This window comes from Lactuca sativa, chromosome 4 (assembly GCF_002870075.4).
Source record: "Lactuca sativa cultivar Salinas chromosome 4, Lsat_Salinas_v11, whole genome shotgun sequence".
Lineage (NCBI taxonomy): Eukaryota > Viridiplantae > Streptophyta > Magnoliopsida > Asterales > Asteraceae > Lactuca > Lactuca sativa.
The window spans coordinates 6,484,509-6,507,447 of record NC_056626.2 but is presented as its reverse complement, the minus strand read 5'-3'; the positions used below and the strand labels follow the sequence as shown (position 1 = coordinate 6,507,447).

At 36.5% G+C, this 22,939-nt stretch overlaps 3 protein-coding genes across 4 annotated transcripts; 1 reads left to right on the top strand and 2 right to left on the bottom strand.

Annotated features, from left to right (window-relative positions):
* Positions 1 to 472: 472 nt before the first annotated feature.
* On the bottom strand, positions 473 to 2,488 carry LOC111891644 (GDSL esterase/lipase At3g26430). Its single transcript, XM_023887709.3, has 5 exons — positions 1,996 to 2,488; positions 1,601 to 1,807; positions 1,338 to 1,510; positions 952 to 1,222; positions 473 to 878 (listed from the first exon to the last, which is right to left on the bottom strand). Exons 1-5 carry the CDS (start codon positions 2,255 to 2,257, stop codon positions 640 to 642), a joined length of 1,152 nt encoding a protein of 383 aa, XP_023743477.1. The 5' UTR covers positions 2,258 to 2,488; the 3' UTR covers positions 473 to 639.
* Positions 2,489 to 2,627: 139 nt separating this feature from the next.
* Positions 2,628 to 5,550, bottom strand: LOC111891632 (eukaryotic translation initiation factor 4B2). 2 transcript variants are annotated; one of them, XM_023887697.2, is made up of 4 exons: positions 5,304 to 5,550; positions 4,057 to 5,208; positions 2,909 to 3,241; positions 2,628 to 2,811 (listed from the first exon to the last, which is right to left on the bottom strand). In XM_023887697.2, exons 2-4 carry the CDS (start codon positions 5,199 to 5,201, stop codon positions 2,787 to 2,789), a joined length of 1,503 nt encoding a protein of 500 aa, XP_023743465.2. In that variant the 5' UTR covers positions 5,202 to 5,208; positions 5,304 to 5,550; the 3' UTR covers positions 2,628 to 2,786. The 2 variants fall into 2 exon arrangements, with proteins under 2 accessions (XP_023743465.2, XP_023743468.2); XM_023887700.3 differs by lacking the exon at positions 2,628 to 2,811 and adding an exon at positions 3,567 to 3,694 and having other exon boundaries at positions 3,105 to 3,241; positions 4,057 to 5,549.
* Positions 5,551 to 13,658: 8,108 nt separating this feature from the next.
* On the top strand, positions 13,659 to 14,599 carry LOC111891700 (high-affinity nitrate transporter 3.1). Its single transcript, XM_023887771.3, has 2 exons — positions 13,659 to 13,860; positions 13,968 to 14,599. The coding sequence occupies exons 1-2, from the start codon at positions 13,734 to 13,736 to the stop codon at positions 14,453 to 14,455; spliced, it is 615 nt and encodes a 204-aa protein (XP_023743539.1). The 5' UTR covers positions 13,659 to 13,733; the 3' UTR covers positions 14,456 to 14,599.
* Positions 14,600 to 22,939: the final 8,340 nt, after the last annotated feature.

The following is a 22,939-nucleotide window of genomic DNA, read 5'->3' as shown; positions in this document are numbered from 1 at the left end:
GTCAACTAAACATAATATTCAATCACAAAAAATTTAAGAAGAATTTTGAAAGAGAAGGAAGGAAAAAGGGAGAACGATAACTGTTTATTTTATTGTTGTTGATCACGATTGCTCCTCTGTTGCTTGGTCGAGGGGAGGTTATCGGGGGCGCAACATATGTAAGGCAACGTTGTTTTTGGTTTTTGCTTTTTTTTGTTTTTTTGTTTTTTTTTTCTCTCGATCCATCAGATAGAAAGTAAGGACCGAGTTCAGTGTTTTTATTGGACTGAGTCTCTACATCTATAATCCCTATCAAACATGCCAAGTAGTATTTTATGGACTCAGTCCCTCTTTGGACCCAGCAAGACACCATATTAAATGACCCCTTACTCTTAATTTTTACATCTATTTGAACCTAACATTGAATTGAATCTAGCTTAGCGAGTTATGTATGATTTATATTTTATTTTTGTAAATAAAAGTTGATAATCTATAACTAAAATTATAAATCGTATTTACATGTCATATCAAAATATTGGTATGAAAGGTTATTCCATTCGGCCATTGAAACCGATCATAAAATGTCATTTATTCTATCCGATATCCTATCCTACCAAACAGGCACTTATTAGTTATTATTAGAGCCGTGCTTGTACAATTTTATTGATCTGAATTCCTATGGCAAGCCATTTGTAACGGGAGTGATGGGTCAGAAAATGACCCGTTTGCAATATGATCGAAAACCCATCTATTGGCAGCTTCAGTATAATGAATCCCATCCCATATGATCATAACCGAAGGATCTTTACATGATTTGACCTCCCCTCCACATCCAACGTGTGTGTTGTAGTTGTACTTCCCGCCATGCCCACAACAAGCTCTAAGTGGATGCTCAAATCCTATATTTTCAACAAACATACAACCATAAAAGATAAAAATAAACACTTGATGTGTTTAACTTTCTATATTTACCATATTTGCTTGCTTGATTAATGAGTGTGTATCTGGCTTTATAGATGTCAACGTAGGTGATTGCAGCTTCGGGTAGTTCCTCACGTAATCGGTCCACAAGATCTTTCAATTTACTGTTAAAAAATTGGGCTAATTCGTTAAACGGATTACCACATCCGACTTTATCCATTTGTTGGGCTGTGATTGGTAAATGTTCCAACACGTATGGTAGACACCCAATCGGGCCCACATTGTGTATCCAAAAATATCGTCCTCCTTTATCGTGTACACTCTATGGGGAAAACAAAGCCGAAAAAAAAAATAAGAAACACGAATTATTTTAGACACAAATTTTATAATTTGAAGCCATTTTGTGATTTAAAAAAAAAAACGTTACAAACCCTCACCTTAACTACGGTTTTGAATTGGCCTAAGATATCGGGAATGGATGCTTTAACTTGCTGGGTAGACAAGTTTAGTAACAAACCACCCGTCAAATCATTTTGTCCGATATCAAATGTGTATAAACCACGTGAAAATGCTTCGGGTTTCGGAAGTAATTCCTTAAATATCCCACCAGCTGTTTCAAATATATGCAATTATAACATTCAAAGCACATAAGGATGCAATATATAATATTATTTTGTTTGGGTGTGGTGTGGTGTGTTACCTTTGCGAATAGTTTGGGTTCTAAGATGAAAATCGTTGAATTCATATGATTGAACATTTAATGAGATGGGGCTCAAACCACTTTGATGACGTGTCGTGTTTTGTGGTCTAATGGTGGAACCACCGGTGGCGAAGTTGGCTCCATGGGTGAAGTTGGAACCCAGAGCATCTAGGTATGCACTAAGGTAGGGTAACCCCAAACTCTGTGCTGTAAAAGTTGGAATTTCTTGATTATTTTATTAATAATTAAATATTAAATATAATTTGTATTTTTTTGGATAATAGTACAGTAATTAATTCAAAAAGGAAACTGCAAATGCGGATCTTCCGTTGTTTTGATTTTTGGAAGCTTGCGCAAAAAGGATTAGGATTCACGTGAATGGTTGAGTCGCATACCTATAAAATCGATGACTAGACGGCCGTCGGAGTACCTACCAACCGGACCGTGGAAGAAAGTTTCTCCATTGGGCGGAGGAGCTTGCCCAAACGCCGCAGACAAGCCACCAGTATCGGAGTTTGAGTCGCCGAAGTTGAAAACTGCCGGAAAATCACACGAGGACTTGCTGATAGTGGCATTTACAAGCCGAGTTGCTAGTATAACTAGTAAGCATACAACAGAAGGCTTTGGTAAAGGAGTTTTCCGGCCACCGTGGTCCATGGTAACTTATCGGTGAAAGAAAGAGGGTTACATATACAGTCACTGAAGCAGTATGATTACTAAAACTAGCACTAAATATAATAGACATGAAGCCCACCCGACCCGTGATCACTTCCACACTTCTAATTTCGATACATATATTATTATATTGCTTTCTAATATTTAATTCGGTTAAATTTGATATATGTTTGGTTTGCCGGAATTCAAGATTCCGGTTTGCACATAAAACACAAATTTTTAGTAATTGAATTCCATTCGATTCCAATTTCAGTTTCCTCCACAATTTCATTCCTCCAAAAAAAAAAAAATTACGAATCAAACTTGTAAAATAATCTAACACCCTATCTAAATTCTAAAGTGCAAAAAGAAATAAGACAACGAAGGTAAACAAAAGACTAAACTTGTGTAACTTTACATAGTCTCAAATCTCAATCATTAAAAAGAATAGATAACATATATAAGTGTGTGTGTAAAAGTTACCAAAAAAAGAAAAAATGTCAATCTGATCTATACTTGTCGACAGCAGCTTTCACCATCTTTCCTTTGAGTTTGATCTGCAAAATTCACAAGATTAATTTTAAACAAATAAAATGTTTGATGTTTGTATCAGATGCTACCAAATGAGTTGAGATGATAAAACATTAAACATACCTTCCAAATCCTCCTCTGTCATCACCCTTTCTTACCCATGAATGATCTCTATTACTGCCACGTGTCTCTGATGAGTCAGCACTTCTGGAATCATCAGTTGACATCAAAACAGTTCTTTCAACTGGTTTTTGACTGAACCGGATTTTGTTATTTAGATCATGGTTTAGTTGTTCCAGTTTCCTTTCTTTTTCAAGTATTCTGTCACTTAAACTACTACTGCTTTGGTTTCCATTTCCATTAGATTCGTTGTTTGCATCTGAACCAGAATTATATTCTCTCTTCAGAATATCTATCTCTTCCTTCAAATTCTTTATCGCTTCTTCTGTGTCAAACCTGACAAAAAATTAAAAGCGTCAACTTATTTACTCAATAAGTTTCCATTCCATACCAAATTACAAATAAACAATCAACACTGGTGTTTGCATAATATTGTAAGTATAAATTTATACTCAAATTCAATCAAAACGTCACCACCCTTTAAGACCTGATAAGTAAACCAATGATACAAAGGCGCTAATTGTAATTTGTTTCAACAATTTATTATGATTTCTTTATGACTTCATATGTTTTCGTTCAACCACAAAGAAAATTACTACATTTTCACCAGTCAGAGATACAAAAAGACTTATGTGAACTATCTCAGTTTATGGGTGCTCACCATTTCAAAAATGAAGGTTACTTGTATTCTGAAGACTCAGAATCATAGACATCATGGAGGAACATGCAATCTTCTCTAGGGTGTGGGTGCATTTGCTTCCATTATAACCAACAAAGCACCCAATGCTCCTGAAATATTGTGATAAATAAGAATCACCTTCTCATGTTCATATGTTGTCTTTAAAGATTTGCTAACCTAGCTTTCGTTTTATGATACACTGCACTCATCACTCACCCCACCCAAAAACGATTATTTACTTACACTTCCTACTTCCTTAGTAGCTGGGTAGCTCTTGGCAACTTAAATTTCACAATAGAAACACCAAAGGTTACTAAAAGACCAAGTACAAAGATTAATATGCAATATTTCTACAATTTCTCGATGATGATGATGATGATTCAATGGAATACCCAATTTCACACAGCCAGAGATCAGAGATGTTCATCAAGTGTCAAGAGAAGAATAGAAGATAATAGATAGGAATACTAACCTGCCAAGCCTACGACGCTCCAACTCTACATCAATCTTTCTGTAATCAATACCTTTCTCTTGAAGCAAAACTTCTCTGGGTTTAGCATCGCCAAAAGGGTTCACCTTAGGCCTTGTCTTCTCTAATCCCTGCGGCTGCAATGCAGTCCGGCCCTCTACTGAACTGCCGGAATGTGAACTCGTGGGCCGACTGCTACTTTTCTTAGCATCAATTTCCAAATCCACCTTCTTGTGATCCAAACCTTTCTCAGCCAATACCTCTTCCCTGGGCCTAGCTGCCCCAAAAGGACTCGGTTTATTGGTGTGCGCCGATGGCTCAACTGGAGCACTTTCACCCTTTGGTGGATCTAACACCAAACGCCGGCGTTCCGTTGGTCGTTCCTGATCACCATCACGAGGCACAACACCCCTTTTCCAATGATCGTCTTCAGAACCACCGGAATCCCGACAACCAGGACCAAAATTAGAAGACCTGGCGGGTGGCATGGGCTTCTTGCTCGCCGCCCAATTATCAATCTCGTCAGCTCTAGAAAATCCGCCACCAACGCCACCGCCTCCATCGAGAGAACCGTAACGGTTAGGTCTAGTGAGAGCGTCATAAGTAGGCGTCATAGGTTTCTTCGACATTGCCCAATTATCGACCTCGTCTGCCCTAGATGGTTGATCATATTCCGAAATCCGAGGAGAGGAAACTCTACGATCATCACCAAACTCACCATAAGATCTCCGATTATTACCCCATGCAGCGTCGCCATCTCCCTCCCTATCACGCATCCTCGGCCCTCCGCGACCACCTCCATAGGACGAGAAACCACCTCCGAGCCTCCCATATTGCATTTCCTCCGCCGAACGCTCCTTTGGCCCGGTCGGGAGTCGCATCATTTCTTCAGGAGTCAATCCTTTACGGTCATAAGCCAATTCACGAGACGAAGCGCCACCGCCTAGACCTCCAGACCCTGCCATCGTGAACTCATGTAACGTCATTTTCGTCTTCTTCTTCCCTTTATTAGTGTTCACCGCCTCTTTCAGGCTCGGATAGCTCTGGGGTGGAGCGGCTGCGGCCGCAGCAGCTAGTTCTTTCTCTTCCGCTTCGGCGCGCTCGGCTTCCGCCGCCCAGGCGCCAATATTTCCCCATACTTTCGACATTGCAGATCTATAATTTCATACACCGAGAAACTCGAGGATCAGATAAAAAAAAGTACGAAACACAAGCTTTAAAGATATGGATGAGTGTTGTGATAGCAATACATGCATAGTATAGTGCATTCCACGGTCTCCGGCGTACGGCAGAGATGGTAGTTGTGGTGGTGCTGGTCAAATGGAATAATCTAAACCGTCGCTAATTTGCGGTTCACGGAGTTTGTAGAGAGAGAAAGTATAGGGAAATTGGTGCGGTGCATGAGACGCGAGGAATCGAGAGTGGACAACACGGACCATTAGATTTGTTTCAAGGATAAATTGTAGCCACTGGATGGTTCGAAATGGGAGGTATGACCTGATCTGTCCACTTTTAATTAGTTATTTATGGGAACACGTAATATTATAACATGATATTTTAAAACCCCGAGTAAATTACACAGATGGTCCTCAAGGGTAGAGCTGTCAAATGGTGCGTATTAGTTTTTATCTGACACGACACGACACGACAATATTTTGTATAACACGAACATGATATGACACGATGTCATGTTTTTTTCATTAACACGAAAACGAACCAATTAAAACACGACAACCACATGCTTAATCGTATCGATTGATGAACACGAACACGACACGAAATCGCGTTTTTTAATCTTGACACGAAAACGACACGAACATGAATTCGAATTTTGATTTCGTCCCGATTTCGTTTCGTTTCGTGTATTTTTCTCGTGTCGTGTCATAAATTGACACCCCTACTCAAGGGTAACTAATGTGCTTGTTTCTATTTATTTTTTATTTTTATTCGGATGGTATACTGACCTTTTTTTTTTGAAGTTTTTAATTTCAACTTTGATGTTAAATATTTTTGTTTTTCATATATAATATTTGATACAAAATATATAAAAAGATTGTATTTTAAATGTCTTTTCATTTTTATAAGTTTAATCAAGTAATACATAATGCAAGTAAAATACTTAAAATTAAAGTTGATGAATAAAGACTTTAAAAGATAAAAATGGACAATAATTATGGAAGGAAGGAGTATATCTTTTGTCTCACCCACCAACACACTCTATGACTCTCATGTTCAAATCAAGAATACCATAGCTACAATGAACCCTTTTTTCTCTCTCCGTTATCTCTCATCCTACCAATGGTACTTACACCACCACCTTTAGTAACCAATGTTCAGATCTGCGTCGCCACTCCCCGTTCAGATATGCAATCCTCTAAGCCACCACTTCTTGTCTGAATTTGATGACGTGAGTATGACAACGACATAAATGAGCACGATGGTGATGTAAAGAAGCGGTGTCACTGGCGACCAGTGGCGGACGCAGACTGTTTTAGTAGGGGTGCCCCTCGTACTTCAAGCGGGTGCACCTAATAGAAAAAACCAAAAAAAAAAAAAAAAAAAAAATTACACTGTGTGCCGGAAATTGAGCAGTGGCCCGGGACCCCAAAGACCCTTAATAGGTCCGCCACTGGCGACCACTACTTCCCCACTCTTTTCAGTTTGAACCCACTGAATACCTCCTCCTCTCACATTGAACAAAAATCGATTTAGTTTATCACTGATCTTGTCGGTCTCTATAATGGATTTTTGGGTTTCAAAGAACAATTTCCCATCATAGATTTTCTTCGTCTTAACAAGCTTCGATCTTTGTCTTCAAGATCGGGGTTCATATGTAGGATTCATCATCTATTGGGTTTCAAAAAATTCATTTTTTGTGGTTTCAGATGCAAAAAATAGAACACGATAATAGGATCTTCGTGAAGCGCTGAAGCCTTCACCGAAAGGTTGTTCTTCTGCTACTGACAAAAGGGAGGTTCACCTAAATTTGGGTATGTTGTAGGATCCATCATCATTTCATGTTTTATTTTGGTTTTGGATTTGAATTATAGGTTTGGCTTCAGATGTATTTTCATATTTATTGATGAATGTTCGGTAGCTTTTGTTGAGTTTTGGGTAATTTATGTGATATTGGATCTATGGCCAAAGACAATGATCGTAGTTGGTGCCAGAAAGGCAGAAACTGAATATGTTACTGGAGATGGTGACCGGAGGTGGTGGTAGGAATTGTAAAGGATTAATTAATGTGGGTTGGTTCATTTTTCAACAATATATTAATACATTACTTTATTTAATATAATTGGAATAATAAAAAAAAAGAATTAATAAAATAAAAAAAGTCATTAAGGGAAAAATAGTATTTTTAGGTTAGATAGGGACCAAACATGCAACAAAAAGATATAATATGGACCGTCCAAGTAAAAAAAAAAGTGTTAGGGACCAAACTCACAGATTACCCCAAACCATTGGGACCATCCTTGTAATTTACTCTAAAAACTGGATTTAGTTGAACCGGTCAAATGATCAGCTTCTGGTTTAACCTTTTTGGTTGTTGGTTCAATCGACAGCATTTGGAAAGTGATTGTTTTTTAATAACTAGGTGAAATCCAACAATCTAAGTCTTATAAATTGGTTCAAACTGTTTTTTTACCGGTTCAACCCAATTTTTAAGGAAACCGTCTGGTTCAATCTGATATAGAGCTTAGCATAAACTAGTCGTTGTTAAATCGTTCTCGCACCCGGTTTACGGTCTGGTCGGTTCAACCGTCCTGTTCAAACCAGTTTTTAGAACGTTGCATGAAACATTGTCACATTTTTACATAATACAATTTTAATTCGGTTTAAAAAAATCCACTTGTTTGTTTATAAATGCTTAATTGTGACTATTATAGTCTGTTTAATTCAAAGTTGTAAAAAAACGTTTGTCGTTCCCTAGTCGGTGTGGACTGGGTTTAAGAGATTAATCGGTTAGTAGAGGATTAATCAGAGATTCTGAATTGCTAATTTATTGAATTTTTAAAAAATTAAATAAGTCTAATATCATAACAAAGTTCGTAAATACTACTAATAACATAACAAAATTTGTTAGCATAATACAACACTAATCGTTCCGTAAATAGTTTCTATTGAGATAAAATTTTCTTCAAAGTGTTAAAATTTTATCGTTTGCTGCTGTTTTGTTCATTGTCTAGACAGAGATTAATCGATAAGTGCCTTCTAGTCGATCGACAGTGCCTAGGAATTAATCGGAAATTAATCGAGACTTAATCAAAAATTTTATAACACCAATTTAAATAGATAATATTTCTTTTTTCAAGTGAAATCCCTTGGTATCTGAAAGATAGAAAAAATGGTTTTATTGTTGTGGCCTAAGGAGCCTTAGATTTTCAAAATTTATGTTAGAAAAAATGGTTTTATTGTTGTGGCCTAAGGAGCCTTAGATTTTCAAAATTTATGTTTTTATTATTCCCATCGACTCTTACTATAGTTTTAAGATTATTATGGAGTTGGATAAAAAGACATTCTATTTTACAATATAGAAATTCTAATTAATTTTTGAAATATTTTTATTGGTTGAAATTGCATTGTTTTCCGAAAAAACTGATTATAAATAGTTATTTATAGGTTGACTTTTTATAAAAATGTTAATAAGGTATCTGAGGGGTGTCTTATTTGCAACACCCATTATTATTCACAAAAAAGTTAGTAGGATTTGGATCTATAATCTTTAGGTCATGAGCATGATGAATTGACCAATTTCTTTTTTAGTAGCATGTCCGGCTTTTTATACTACCACGTTTGAAGCATATTTTTTAAGCAAAGATTGATAGATAGAGGGTTTAGAGTAAAATAGAAGTGTGTGGACTAAAAAAATAAGACTCTTTTTGTTTTAAGGTCGTTGGTATACTCTCAACGAAGGCCTCCGTTGTCTAAGTTGGCACCAATCACGAACACGAACACCACCCTTAGTGCCTGTTGTTAGCCGTGGTCATTGTGGGTTGTGGTGGCTACGACGATGAACAACGCCTAAACACGAGGCATTGGCTCTTCTTCTTCTCTCACACATTTCTCTCTTTTCTTTCTTTCTCTTTTCTCTCTTCTTTCACACAGTGGAGAGTATCCTAATGGTCGTGGTGGTTCGAGGAGGGCTAGTGGTGGGTGACTTGGAAGCTCTCCACAACACTTGTAGTGGAGAGTATTGCAGATGGTCTAACAACTATCAATTCAAAAAACTAAAATTGCAACCATTATTCGTTTTTTGTTGTGTTTTAAATTTCGTGGCATATTTTTATGGGAAAACTACAATAAAGTCCCTACATATTGGCCTCATAATCGATTTAGCCCTTAATATTTTTTTATTCAATTAAGTTCCAAATACCGGTAATCGTATTCAATTTAACCCTTTGACCCGGTCAACAGGTCATCCAACTTTCAAAAATTACATTTTCGGCCCAGATTTCAAAATTTATTACAAATTTGGTCAAAATTTTACATTTTTGGCCCAAATTTTAAATTTTTTTACAAATTTGGTCCAAAATTTACACTTTTTGCCCAAATTTTAGAATTTTATTATGAATTCATCCTAACTTTAGTCTTTTTTACAACTTTTTTTCTCAAAAGTTTGTTTCTAATATGTTTTTTCTTTAAAACTCATATTTATACAAAAAAAACATATTTTCGCATACAAATCTTATTTTTTATATATAAAAACTTTTTTTTTAAAAACTTTTTTGTATATGAAATATCTAATTATAAAAATAGTTTTGGATTATTTGTGTGATTTCTCTTAAAAAATCAATTAAGAAATTAAAAGTAACCCTAAATTATACTATTAAATTATAGTTTGTCAAAAACTAGTTACACTAGTTACCCTAATACATACTATTAATATAGATATTTTAATATGTGTTCTATTTAGTGTGTATTCTTTTTTCTATGAGATTTTAATATAGTTGTTTATATGTATTTTTCAATCTGTTGCATCTTCGTAAATTAAATCATACCTTCGATCACATATATATGACAAAAGGTATGTAAAGTTGTTCTAATCTCATATATGACAATCCATATTGATTTCAGTAGGAGTTGTAACTATCAACGTTTGTAATACTTTTTTACATTTGTTAAATGCCATTTTCTGCCAAAAACCTCCTTATTGACAAATGACAATTGCTCCATTCTAGATAGTTATTTTTTGTTATTACAACAAACAAAATTGACACATGAATCCGATTTTACAAAGAAGTTTAAATAAAGAAATTCAAAGTGATGATGAACTATATGTATGAACATGTATTTAGCGAGAAACAAAAAATATGAAGTTTTCAATATGTAGCATCTTCTATTATTTAAACTTTTCCTATAAATGTGATTAAAGAACAAATAAATAATATTAAAATGAGTGTAACTAGTTTTTGACAAACTATAATTTAATAGTATAATTTAGGGTTACTTTTAATTTCTTAATTGATTTTTTAAGAGAAATCACACAAATAATGGAAACCTATTTTTATAATTAGATATTTCATATACAAAAAAGTTTTTTAAAAAAGTTTTTATATAGAAAAAATAAGATTTTTATGTGAAAATATGTTTTTTTTTGTATAAATATGAGTTTTAAAGAAAAAAACATATTAGAAACAAACTTTTGAGAAAAAAAGTTGTAAAGAAAACTAAAGTTAGGATGAATTCATAATAAAATCCTAAAATTTGGGCAAAAAGGATAAAATTTGGACCAAATTTGTAAAAAAAATTTAAAATTTGAGCCAAAAGTGTAAATTTTGGATCGAATTTGTAATAAACTTTGAAATCTGGGCCAAAAATGTAATTTTTGAAAGTTGGATGACCTGTTGACCGGGTCAAAGGGTTAAATTGAATACGATTACCGGTATTTGGGACTTAATTGAATAAAAGAAATATATAAAGACTAAATCGATTATGAGGCCAATATGTAGGGACTTTATTGCAGTTTTCCCTATTTTTATCGAAAAAACTATTATATTAAAATTTTTATATTTTGAACTTCCATGCACAGGCATCTATATCAACATATGTTGATGTCAAACTGCAAAGTTAGTTTATTATTATTATTATTATTATTATTATTATTATTATTATTATTGTTTTGTTGAAAAGCCATTTGCTTTGGGTTATGTGATTTAATCTCTGTTTTTTTGGTTGAAAAATCAAAATGCAAAATTGGTTTTCTATAATTTAGTTTAGGAGTGCAACTTTCATGTCAACATATGGACCCTTTTTCTATAATATAGTCGGAAAAGTATTAATTTTTTACTAAAACTAAATCATAAAAACCAAAATGTAATGGTTTTCACAAAAAAAAAAAAAAAAAGACTTCAACTAAATTATAGAAACATAAGCCGAATCGTTTTCAAAAAAAGAAAATAAATTTTACGGTTTGCATCAACATATCGATATAGATTTCATTTTATAGAGGACAAAAGATTATGAATTTTGATATATTAGTTTTTTTTTTCGATAAAATAAGTCCTAATTTAAAAAAAAAAAAATCGTGATGGAGGTTTTTGAAAATATAAAATGGATATTTTTAATGGATAATCGTCATCGATAGCTCCGACCAACATGTTATGAGCAACTGTAAGCGTGAAGCTTCATTGTTGTCTATTTGGGGTTCTCCAACGATGTTTCTATTTTCTAGCAATGGATGTCTAGGTGTATCCACATCTGGTTGCATTGGCCGAATAAGATAGTTGTAAAGATGAAAATGACTGAATTTTCACAGAAATTTGTTTAATGCTAAATAACGTACAAAACAATTAGTTTAATGTTGATTTGTGAACAACAACATGAGTTTAATGGTGCTTTTTGAACAAGTAAACCGGATAAGCCATTAATATCCGATCAAAATTGTATTTCTTAAACCGGCAACATACAAAAAAAGTGAGTAAGTTTTTCATGATTTAGCTTGTTTTGTAGAGTAGGGATGAGCGTGAGAGGAACTGGTACCGACCCGTATTGTTCCCAAATTCCTGAAAACCGAATTTTATCGAAAGTCAATCCCGAGTACCGAACCAAATTACCATAATCGATACTAGTACCGGGAATGGTACCGGTTTTCGGTACTAGTACCGGTACCGAATCCCGAATTTCATGTATTTGGAGTACCGAGTACCGTCCCATTATTTCAAATTTGGTACGGTTCGGTACCGGTTCCGGTACGGGATCGGGATTTGAGACAAATTGCTCTTCCCTACAATGTAGAGAAAAAAGAGAAACGTTGGTGTATTTAATGTCTTTTAACAAAGAAAAAGACTTGCTAAAAAAAGAGTTAGAGAATAAAAAAAAATTACAGTCTTTTAGAATGGCTAATACATACTTTTTAATAGGGGTGAGCACGGTGCGGTTTGGTGCGGTTTTCAGACCAAACCGAACCGCAAACCGCATGGTGCGGTTTTTGCATTCTTAAAACCGTTGGGTGCGGTTTTGCAATGGTTCGGTTTTTCGGTTTTTAAATGTGGTTTCAGTTTTTATCAGTGCGGTTTCGGTTTTTAAACCGTGTTACGAATTTGGTGCATTTTTTTTTTTTTTTTTTTTTTTTTTTTAATGTTTTTTGGTGCGGTTTTTTAAAACTGTAAGAACTGAAAACCATGTGCATATAAGCTTGTATTGTGCTGTTTTTTTTAATACATTCATTTTCAGCTCAAAACAAAATTACATAATCAAAAATTGTAAGTCGCTTAAAATACAACTTGTGACCACTTTCACAAACTAATTAATAATTGAAGGTTGGTTGATTTTGACTTAATTTGTTACAAGTTTATTACATGTAATCGATTAGTACGTTTGGCTAACAATAGAACATTTCTTTTGCACCCCATAGAGTCTTATACAAACACAAAATAAACATATAATAAATATTTTATCGTTTATAACTATTTTAAATAGAATGTATATAATATACATTGATTGATTTATTACTATACACGCTTGCGGTGCGGTTCGGTTTTGGTGGACCGATTTTTAGGATAGAAACCGCACCGCACCGTTGACCTTCGGTTTTTGCAAAAATTAAATCCGCACCAATGGTTTTTGCATCGGTTTCGGTTTATTGCGGTTTTGTCGGTTTTTGCTCACCCTTACTTTTTAAATTGACTCCTAAATTACAATGTTTGGTCACCACAGGATTTAAACCATCATTCGTTAAGGGAAAAACACATTTTTAAATTTTTTTTTTTTTTTTTGGAAACAGCAAATATATTATATATTTGCGAAAGAATACACTAGCAAGATGCTAGTGTTCCTTCCAAGACATTTTTAAACATTTAATACCACGAGACAAATTCCCTTTGGTTACTTTAAAGAGTTTATAATTTTTCTTAAAAAAGATTGATCTGTTTCACCTTTCTTCGCTTCATTCGTTGTTATTTGTATTTTGTAACCACATGTATTGAAGATATAAAGGTTAAAACGTTGAATTTGTGACACATAAGAACAAAAAGCCAATTGGCAATTGAGACTTTTGACAGTTGACACTGCAAGTATTAGCCATGGGCCAACAATGCCTAATCGCCTATTGCCATTAAAGTCTGATAGGTGACAATCTTGACTTCACACTACAATTTAGACTTTACCTCATAAAATAGACATCATTCATTCATACATCCTCAAAAACCAAATTCTCTCATTCATTTTGTATTTCAAAAATGAAATCTTACATGATCAAAGCTTTTCTTCTTCTCGTCTTCATGTCAAAGATTAGCAACGGAAGTGTCATGTTCTCATCGTTGCCACCATCTCTTTCTGTTGTCGCCTCTCCTAACGAAGGTCAAGGTAAAACATGTTTACACTCATCATAAACTTAATTACATGTTTTGGCTCATATATATTTGATTATTCTAAGGTCTATATATAACTTAAAATAATCATGCAACTTGTAGTTCTACAAGCTGGAGAAGATAGTATAACAGTATCCTTTGGATTGAATAGTAGTATTGCAAACCAAACCGATGAATCATACAAGTTTGTGAAGGTGAAGCTTTGTTATGCACCAATTAGTCAAGTGGACAGAAAATGGAGGAAGACAGTAGATAATTTAAAGAAAGACAAAACATGTCAGTTTACTATATGGGAAAAGCAATATGATCATCAGCAAAATATGAGTCAACAATTTGAATGGAGGATTGAAAAAGATTTACCAACGGCTACATATTTTGTGAGAGCATATGTTTATGATTCTGGAGATGAAGAGATAGGTTATGGGCAAACTACAAATGATAAGAAGATCTCCAACTTATTTAAGATTCAAGGAATTAGTGGGCGTCATCCTTCTATCGATATTGCATCGATTTGCTTCTCTGTTTTTGCTATTCTATCATTAGTTGGGTTTTTTTTGCTAGAGAAAAGACAATCCAAAGCCAAAAAATGATTGAGGGTTTGCTTAAAAGTAATAGCTACTATGAGTTTATGAGCATTTCACATCTTGATCACTCAAATCCAAAGGAGTTTCTTTTGTAAGATTTTAAATTTGGTAAAGGAAAATTAATCAAATATCTTCGTGCTTGTTTAATGACATTCAGTGTATCCTACGTAAGTTGATAGGCTTTTGGTAAGCTTGAGATTGACTATGTAAACTCTAAAGTCAAAAGTCAGCTCTAGCATCCAAAATAATAAAAATCTTTTTAGGAATAGGGTTAATTTTGTAAAAAAAATTATATATTAGACATATTAAACCTAACTTTATTTTGTTTCTAAAAAGGACCATTAATTTTTTAGGAGTCACAAACCAGGTCATCGTGTCGTATTTTTGTCTGACACGACACGACACGACAAAGTTGTAAGTAACACGAACACAACATGAGACGATGTCGCGTTTTTTTAATTAACAGGAAAACGAACCAATTAAAAAACGACAAACACGAAAGACAAATGCTAAATTGTGTCAATTTCGTTTCGAATTTTGAACACGAACACGACACAACACAACGTCGTGTTTTTTACACTTGACACGAACACAAATTCGAATTTCAGTTTCATCTCAATTTCGTTTCGTTTCGTATATTTTTTCGTGTCGTGTCATCAATTGTCACCCCTAATTTTTGGCAATTTCTATATGTACCTCCCCCCCCACCCACCCACCCAAAAAAAAAAATGTTGTGCACCCCCCCCCCCCCCCCCCCCCCCCTTTATATGTGTGTAATAGTGGTTGACTGTTTGTGCACCCCTGATGTGACACTGTATGTAGGCCTGTTGAAAATACCCAATACCCGATTATCCGACCTGACCCGTTTTGAATTCGGGTAGATCGGGTCCGCGGGTCAGGTAAATTGGGTTTCGGGTTTGAAAATTTGGGTAACCGGGTAACCCGATATTTAAATAGGTCGGGTATTGGGTAGGTTTAAAAAAATTCGGGTATACCCGAATACCCGATTTAAAAAAAAACGAATGAATACACTAGTTATAATAACTATTAAAGTTGTATCATTATTTTACATAATTATTGTTCCTTATAGTTTAAACCAAATGTTATATGACTTCGTTATTTGAACGGTATATAATAAATACAAAAGAAATTGTTAAAAATGGAATGAAGTTTTGCATTAATGTTACAACAAATATAATGAAAATGAATAAGATGTTAGATTCCCCTTTATTTTCTTTGTGCATTAAGGATCTCTCTCTCTCTCTCTCTCTTTTTTTTTTTTTTTTTTTTTTTTTTTTTTTTTTTTTTTAACTATGCATGTGTTTGTTTTTTTGTCATTTCTTCTGTCACAACTAGGAATTTTGGTGTCTTGTAACTACAACACTTATAACAATTATGAATCAATAACATGAAAGCATGCATGGTGCTCATTCTATAACAACAAAACTCCATCAAATACTACATTCTAGCCCTACAAATGGTCAACAAAGAATTGGAAACCTTTGAAATACTAATATGAATTCATTTTGGACTAGGATTCCTTATTGGGCCTAATGGACTAATAAACTTCCAAATTATCCATCTTGAATCTAGAACTCTCTAATGGGCCCTAAATGGACCCATATACATGAAACATAATATTTTGGGCCTTAATGGGTCACAACCAAATTAATTTAGCCCTATTAGGTCATAAAAATTACACTTTGATTTATTTGGGCCCAAACATCATCTAAGTGAGTCATAATATGGGCTAAACACTCAAAAGCCCAAATTTTCTCTTTTCCCTCTCCAATCTCGGCCCAAGCCCACAAAGAAAAAGAGAGTTGACTTTGTGGTGCCAACTCATTTTTATTTAGTGGACTTCCATGCATACTCTCATACTTCCATGCACCTATCTCATCACTCACTCTCTCTTCTCTCCTCTCTTTCTTCCTCTCGGCCGAACCCAAACACACACACACATACACACACTTTGCTCAAGCTCTCTCAAAAGAAACTCTCTCCACTCCTCTCCAAAATTTCGAGATCTAGGAGGCTTTCAAGGAGATTTTTCCCACAAACACATCATCTAAGGTAAGTTGATGTTAAATCCATGATCTAGCTAATTCATTTCATCCAAAAATCTCTTATAAATCCATTCAATCTTGTGATCTTGCACCTTATAAGCATCTAATTTCAAGATCCTCCAAGAAGACTTGCTAGGATCGAAATTTCTTCTTCTATTCTTCTTCAAAACCGAAACTACAACTTGGGGTAAAATCTGTCAAGTCACGGTTTCTTGAGGGTCAAAAGAGTCAAAACAGTTTTTATAATCATTTTTCTGAATATTAGAATTTTCAAAGGACTTAAAATGCAAAAATTTAAGTTATTGGGCTAAATATGGGCTTTTCGGCCCAACAAGCCCAAAATTGCGAAAATTTAAGTTTTTAAGGGGCTGAATTGTAACATTCTGTAAAACAGGGGACGTGAAGTGAAATAAAACTATTTCTAAGGTCAAAAATGCTTTTAAACTCCAAAAAGGATAAAAAATGTAAACTTTTTGTATTTGGGGCCAAAACTGTAAAAATTGCGAAATTTGGGGTTCTAACCGAGAAACACCATTCTGGAAGGGCTAAAACTATTTACCAAACACAATTTGGATTAAAAATGTCTTTTCAACAAGTTTATGATACAAAAGTGTCAAGAAAATATTTTAAAGGACTAAAAGTGAAATTCTTTTATATAAAGGACTAAAAATGTTATTTTATAAAAGAAAGGTAGTGAAAAGGTCAAAGTCAATACTTCTGAACAAATTAATTCAATAAGACCAAAATACAAGATGTCCGACAAGCGACAAAACGGAAAACAAATACAACCTCAATATCAAATATCGTTATAAACGAATTGATTCGGTCTCGAATCAATACAAAATAATAATCGTTAAATCAAAAACTCTCCAAATGAGTTATGTGACGACTAAAATAAATAAACCTACAAACTTTGGGCTTATGAGTTTCAAATCACACTTGTTGGGCCTTGCAAGCCCACCAACATGATCTTTGGGCCGAAAGGGATAACGCTTATATGTTATTGGGCCTTCAATGACCCAATATTTTATAAAAGGACTTTCAATAGCTTTATGTGCTAGTGGGCCAAAGTGTCCCGTTAGAAAAGCTAGTAAGGTCACAGTAATCAAATGCGAGTTGGACCACCGTGTCTTTCGAATCCACGACAGCCTAAGGTACTTACGATAGTAGTGGGACATAATGCCCCCTTCTCTTCGTTCGTTAAGGCTTACGATAAATTAAAGTAGACATAATTAGGACGATATACAATGTGGATTAAGCAATATTCATTCGTTAAGACAATACAAAAATCAGTAATCACGAATACATTTCAATATCGGAAAACATCGGGTTTTCCGGGGGAATTCAATACTACTCGTTCGAAATCTTATAACTATAATACAAAATACCCTTCTTATATATATATATATATATATATATATATATATATATATATATATATATATATATATATGTTTTTTTTAAAATCATTCATGCATCAACTTATGGATCTTCACACTTTGATAAACAAAAGTCTTTTTGGAAAATATCGGATTTTCTGGGTTTTTACAAAACTACACAAATCATTTTTATCCCAACATTGCTTATGAACTCACCAACATTTCATATGTTGACGTTTTTCCAAAATAACTTGTATTCTCAGGTATCAAGTAAGCGGAGGAGTAATATGAAGTAATGTTAGATGTTATGTTGTTAAGAACACTCAAACTATTTATGTTATGAATGTGTAATGTTAAAACAATGTACTTATTATAAACAATTCCAGTTGTAATATATTGATGCATGGTGACGTTTATGTTACGATTCATGTATATGCATTGTGATGATATTCAATTAAAATCACGCAAGCCCTCAGATGTTTCCGCCGTCTGGTTCGAGGGTGTGACAGGTTGGTATCAGAGCATTGTTTATAGTGAACTAGCATATTTAACCACACATTGATATGCAACTATAAACCAAAAAGGGACTAACCCAACTCTGAACAAAACAAAACAAATAAAAACACAACTATAAAACATCTTTGCTTGTGTGAATTAGGAAACAGAACATAAAACCGAACCAAACAAGATAATGGTAGCATCTCGGTTACGCCAGGACTGTTCATAGTTGTATCAAGGAGTGGATGTAGCCTGATCAACTGCATTCCTCCAAGGTACAACTATGACATGTCCCGAGGAAATCGTGATAGCTAGGGAACCTAAAAGCATACCCCTTATCACCAAAAAGAGAACATCAACTCGACCTATACGTCTTAGGAATGGTATTAGCATGTTTATACACCCTCGCGGACAGTATGGCTGGTTTCCATCACCCTGGAGATCCTTATTTCCCTAATCAGGGGAATAATGGATGGCTGGAAGAATCCGAGGAGGAACCTGAAGAGGACCCCAAGGAGGATTCTGAAGAGGAACCCGAGGAAGACCCCGAGGAGGAATCCAACGGGGAACCTGAAGCAGAAGTCGAGGGTGGACCTGCCGAGCCAGTAGAGGAACAGGAGGAGGAGGAAGCCGAAGGAGGTATCGAGGAGGAACCCAACGATAACGAAGAGGGTGATTCGGATGCGGAGTCCGAAGTCATCAACCCCCTTATCCGATTAGGGTGCCTGCTTACCGGGTGGGCCCCATTGGTCCTACACCCCCCTGGGGTATTGATCTTTGGAGATGCAACAGGCAGCAGGGACAGCGACCCCCGTTCGGCATGTCACGCGAATTCTTTGACCTAAGGGATGGAGGACCGACCGATCGTGCTCTTCCAGTCATGGTGAGACGATTGCGGAACACTGGCGACTTAGCCCAGAGCACCGCCGATCAGATGCACCAGATGCGGATTAGGGTCGAGCGTGCGGAGCATGAAACGCGAGAGGTTATCCGAGAGTTCCTCATGAGACAGGCGAGGTGGGAGGCTGGACTCCGAGATGCGGAACGACAGGTGGCTCGCCTTCAGGGAGCGTCCACTTCCTCATCACCACTCCCTGGCACATCCCACCATGACTAGGACTATTTATACCCGTCTTTAGTACTATGTCACTAGGATCTATGCTATGTACCCCGACTCTATGTTTAAGTGATTACACTACTCATAGAGCCGTTATGCTGCCAAATTTGCACCACTTATGTATTGCTCTTTCGAGGAAAATTTTCATGTATCGAAAAATGCGGATAATATTAATGAAAGGTTTTATGTGTTCCACTGTGATGTTGTAATCTGCTATGTGTTATATATCCATGATTGTATGCTAAATTGTGAAATTACTTAAGTTCGCGCCACACACCCAGTTTATAGGATCACAATCTCACAAAAGCACAGACACTCAACATCTTTCCATTCCATGACAAAAAGATGCTTCGACGACCAACTCACGGTAACCCTGGACCAAACCCTCCAGAGGTTGACTCAGCTGCATTCCAAGCAGTTGTGTCTACTGCGGTCACCGCAGCTATGTCACAAATTCACCAAGGGAACAATGGAGGAGTCAACGGACAAGGGGCCAGAAGTTCAAACAACAGGATAAATCAAGGACCGACCAAAACATGCTCCTACAAGGATTTCACCAATGCCAAGCCGCGAACCTTTAATGGCACGGGTGGTATCATAGCCTTGAAAAGGTGGATTGAGAAGGTGGAATCAGTGTTCGAAATATGTGAATGCCCCGAGGAATTGAAAGTGAAGTTTTCCGCGTGCACCTTTGTCGACCAGGCTCTCACCTGGTGGAATGGGCATATAGAGGCCATGACTCTCCCTGTAGCCAACTTGATGCCATGGACGGAGCTGAAGGAAATGTTGATGGCTGAGTACTGCCCTCGCGGCGAAATTCAGAAAATAGAGCAAGAGCTGTGGGATCTCACCGTCCGAAACTCTGATATAGATGCATACATATCATTGTTTAGCGAGCTGGCATTATTGTGCCCTGGCATGATTATGTCTGAAGGAAAGAAAATCGAACGATTCATATGGGGACTGACCTCCCCAATTCAAGGAAATGTGATCGCTGCAAAACCTGAAACCTTAGACAGCGCCAAGAGATTGGCCAAGAAGCTGTACGACCACAACAACAAAAAGGGCGAGAAGCCAACGAAAATCAAGGGCAAGAAAGAGAATGACAACAAGAAAGGGAAGAACAATAAGAGAAAAGGGCGACAAGGCTCGGAATCAGCAAAGAAGCAACAAACGGTGGCGGGCAATGCTGCAACCACTCAAGTACCCTTCACACCACATGCTCCAGCCTCAGCTAATCCAAGTGCTCCTAGGCAGTATTCTGGGAATCTCCCAAAGTGCAACAAGTGCAACTACCACCATAACGGTGAATGCAGGGAAATGCATTGCACCAGCTGCAATTAGAAGGGTCACACTGCAAAGTATTGCAGGACCTATCCTCCTCAGAATCAACCTGTAACATCCCAAAAATACAGGCCAAAAATTTCATTTTTAAATACGTCATTATAAAACCAACAGTGTAATAAAACATTTGTAATATCATGTCATGTCAAAGCCAAAGTAGAAATAATCAAACATGTTATCATAAAACAATATCAGAGTGTAATCCCAAAGATCTCATGTGCGGAAAACCATAGTGTGATGCGCTGCGATTAAGCCGGCTCCGTTCCTTTAAACACGAAGTACCTGAAACCAAAACTGAAAACCGTAAGCACGAAGCTTAGTGAGTTCCCCCATCATACCACATACCACACAATCATATAACATACATATACTGTCAGGCATATCTGGGTGCCCAACCTACCCCTTCGGTCCTCTCGACCGGATATTGTCTAGCATATCTGGGTGCTAGCTTCCCCTTCGGTCCTCTCGACCGGATACTGCCTAGCATCCCTGGGTGCTGGGCTCCCCTTCGGTCCTCTCGACCGGATACTGCCTAGCATATCTGGGTGCTGGCCTCCCCTTCAGTATCTTTCAACCGGTAACCGGGGACTATTTCACCCCCTAACACTACCACATAAAAGCATAACATAAACACATAAGTCATATACTGCCTAGCATATCTGGGTGCTGGCCTACCCCTTCGGTCCTGTCGACCGGTAAGTGGGGACTATTTCACCCCCACTACTACCACATAATATCATATCACATATATCATAATCTGTCTAGCATAGTTGGGTACTAATCTACCCCTTCGACCCTATCGACCGGTAACCGGGGACTATTTCACCCCCTACTACCACTATCACATAACATCATATCATGCTAGCACATAAACATAACATGTAGTAGCAAACATAGACAATTATCACAAAGACAATCACCTAACAACAACTCCAACTGGTGGGCCGGCATTGTGGCCGTAGACCCACCGCTACTGGAAGGTAACTCACCTCACACTGCTGAAGTCCCGAAGACACAATCCCACACTTGCTAAAGTCCCGTAAACTCGACCCCAGCTGCTAGCTGACAGATTCACGAACTGTCAACACCAAAATAACACCCAATTAATAATTGGGTCCCAATACATAACCATAAGCACTTACTTTGGATAATTACATTACCCCAAGCTTGTCTTATTCAAGCCCAAGGCCCAATCCGTAGGCCCAAGGTCAGCTAGGAATCAAAGCCCAACACATGGCCCAATTTTCCAAATTGGGCCTAGGCCTATACATGGTCTCATTCTATGGCCCAACATACTCATTAAGGCCCAAAACTTGGCCCATCTATGGCCTAATTTTCCAAATTGGGCCCAAGCCCCTTACATGGGCCTTACCCTAGGCCCATTAAATTACTCTTGACCATTTACTTGATCTTGGACAGTCTATTTAATAACCCAAATCATCAAGGCCCAATAGAAAGGCCCAAAAATAAACCCAAGTGAAATTAGGGTTTCACATAAAATGATGATTAGGGTTAAGTTTCCTACTTAACCCATTAAGGACTTAATCCATTAAGTCTATTATCGCTAGATTAATCTTTACCAAAGTTTATTATTTAATATCTCAAGTTATTAAATAATTTCCTATGTGTGTGACCCGAATAATTCTTTAAGTTAGGGTTTCATGGCATTAGGGTTTTCCAAACCCTAATTAGAGTCTCCAACTCAATACTAGCCCATTTATTAATTTGTTGGGCTTTTAGATCAATTAGGGCTTTATTGGGCCTATTAAGCCTGCTAAAATATTATTAAGCCCATTAAGGTTTCATTAGGATCCATTAAGGTTTTATTAAGCCCATTAAGTCTTATTAGGCCCATTAGGGCTTCCTTGGGTCCATTAGGGTTTCAAACCCACAAACGAATCAACACAATCGAGACAAGGCACACCGCCACCCGACACGACGGCCGGTGGCGGCAGGAGGCGGCAGCCACCACCTCACGGTGGTGGTTTCGAATTTCTTTCCATTATTCAGTTTGTTACAATTTACAACACCAAATACCAAATAAACACACACACCTACTAACACACACACACACAAATACGGTGGT

Excerpts from the sequence above, each read along its gene's own strand:
- LOC111891644 (XM_023887709.3), bottom strand. The coding sequence starts at position 2,257 with ATGGACCACGGTGGCCGGAAAACTCCTTTACCAAAGCCTTCTGTTGTA. Across the intron at positions 1,223-1,337 it reads AATTCAAAACCGTAGTTAAG|AGTGTACACGATAAAGGAGG; the intron begins GTGAGGGTTTGT and ends TTTTCCCCATAG. Across the intron at positions 879-951 it reads TAATCAAGCAAGCAAATATG|GATTTGAGCATCCACTTAGA; the intron begins GTAAATATAGAA and ends TTGAAAATATAG.
- LOC111891632 (XM_023887697.2), bottom strand. The coding sequence starts at position 5,201 with ATGTCGAAAGTATGGGGAAATATTGGCGCCTGGGCGGCGGAAGCCGAG. Across the intron at positions 3,242-4,056 it reads GAGCGTCGTAGGCTTGGCAG|GTTTGACACAGAAGAAGCGA; the intron begins GTTAGTATTCCT and ends ATTTTTTGTCAG. Across the intron at positions 2,812-2,908 it reads GACAGAGGAGGATTTGGAAG|ATCAAACTCAAAGGAAAGAT; the intron begins GTATGTTTAATG and ends TGAATTTTGCAG.
- LOC111891700 (XM_023887771.3), top strand. The coding sequence starts at position 13,734 with ATGAAATCTTACATGATCAAAGCTTTTCTTCTTCTCGTCTTCATGTCA. Across the intron at positions 13,861-13,967 it reads CTCTCCTAACGAAGGTCAAG|TTCTACAAGCTGGAGAAGAT; the intron begins GTAAAACATGTT and ends TGCAACTTGTAG.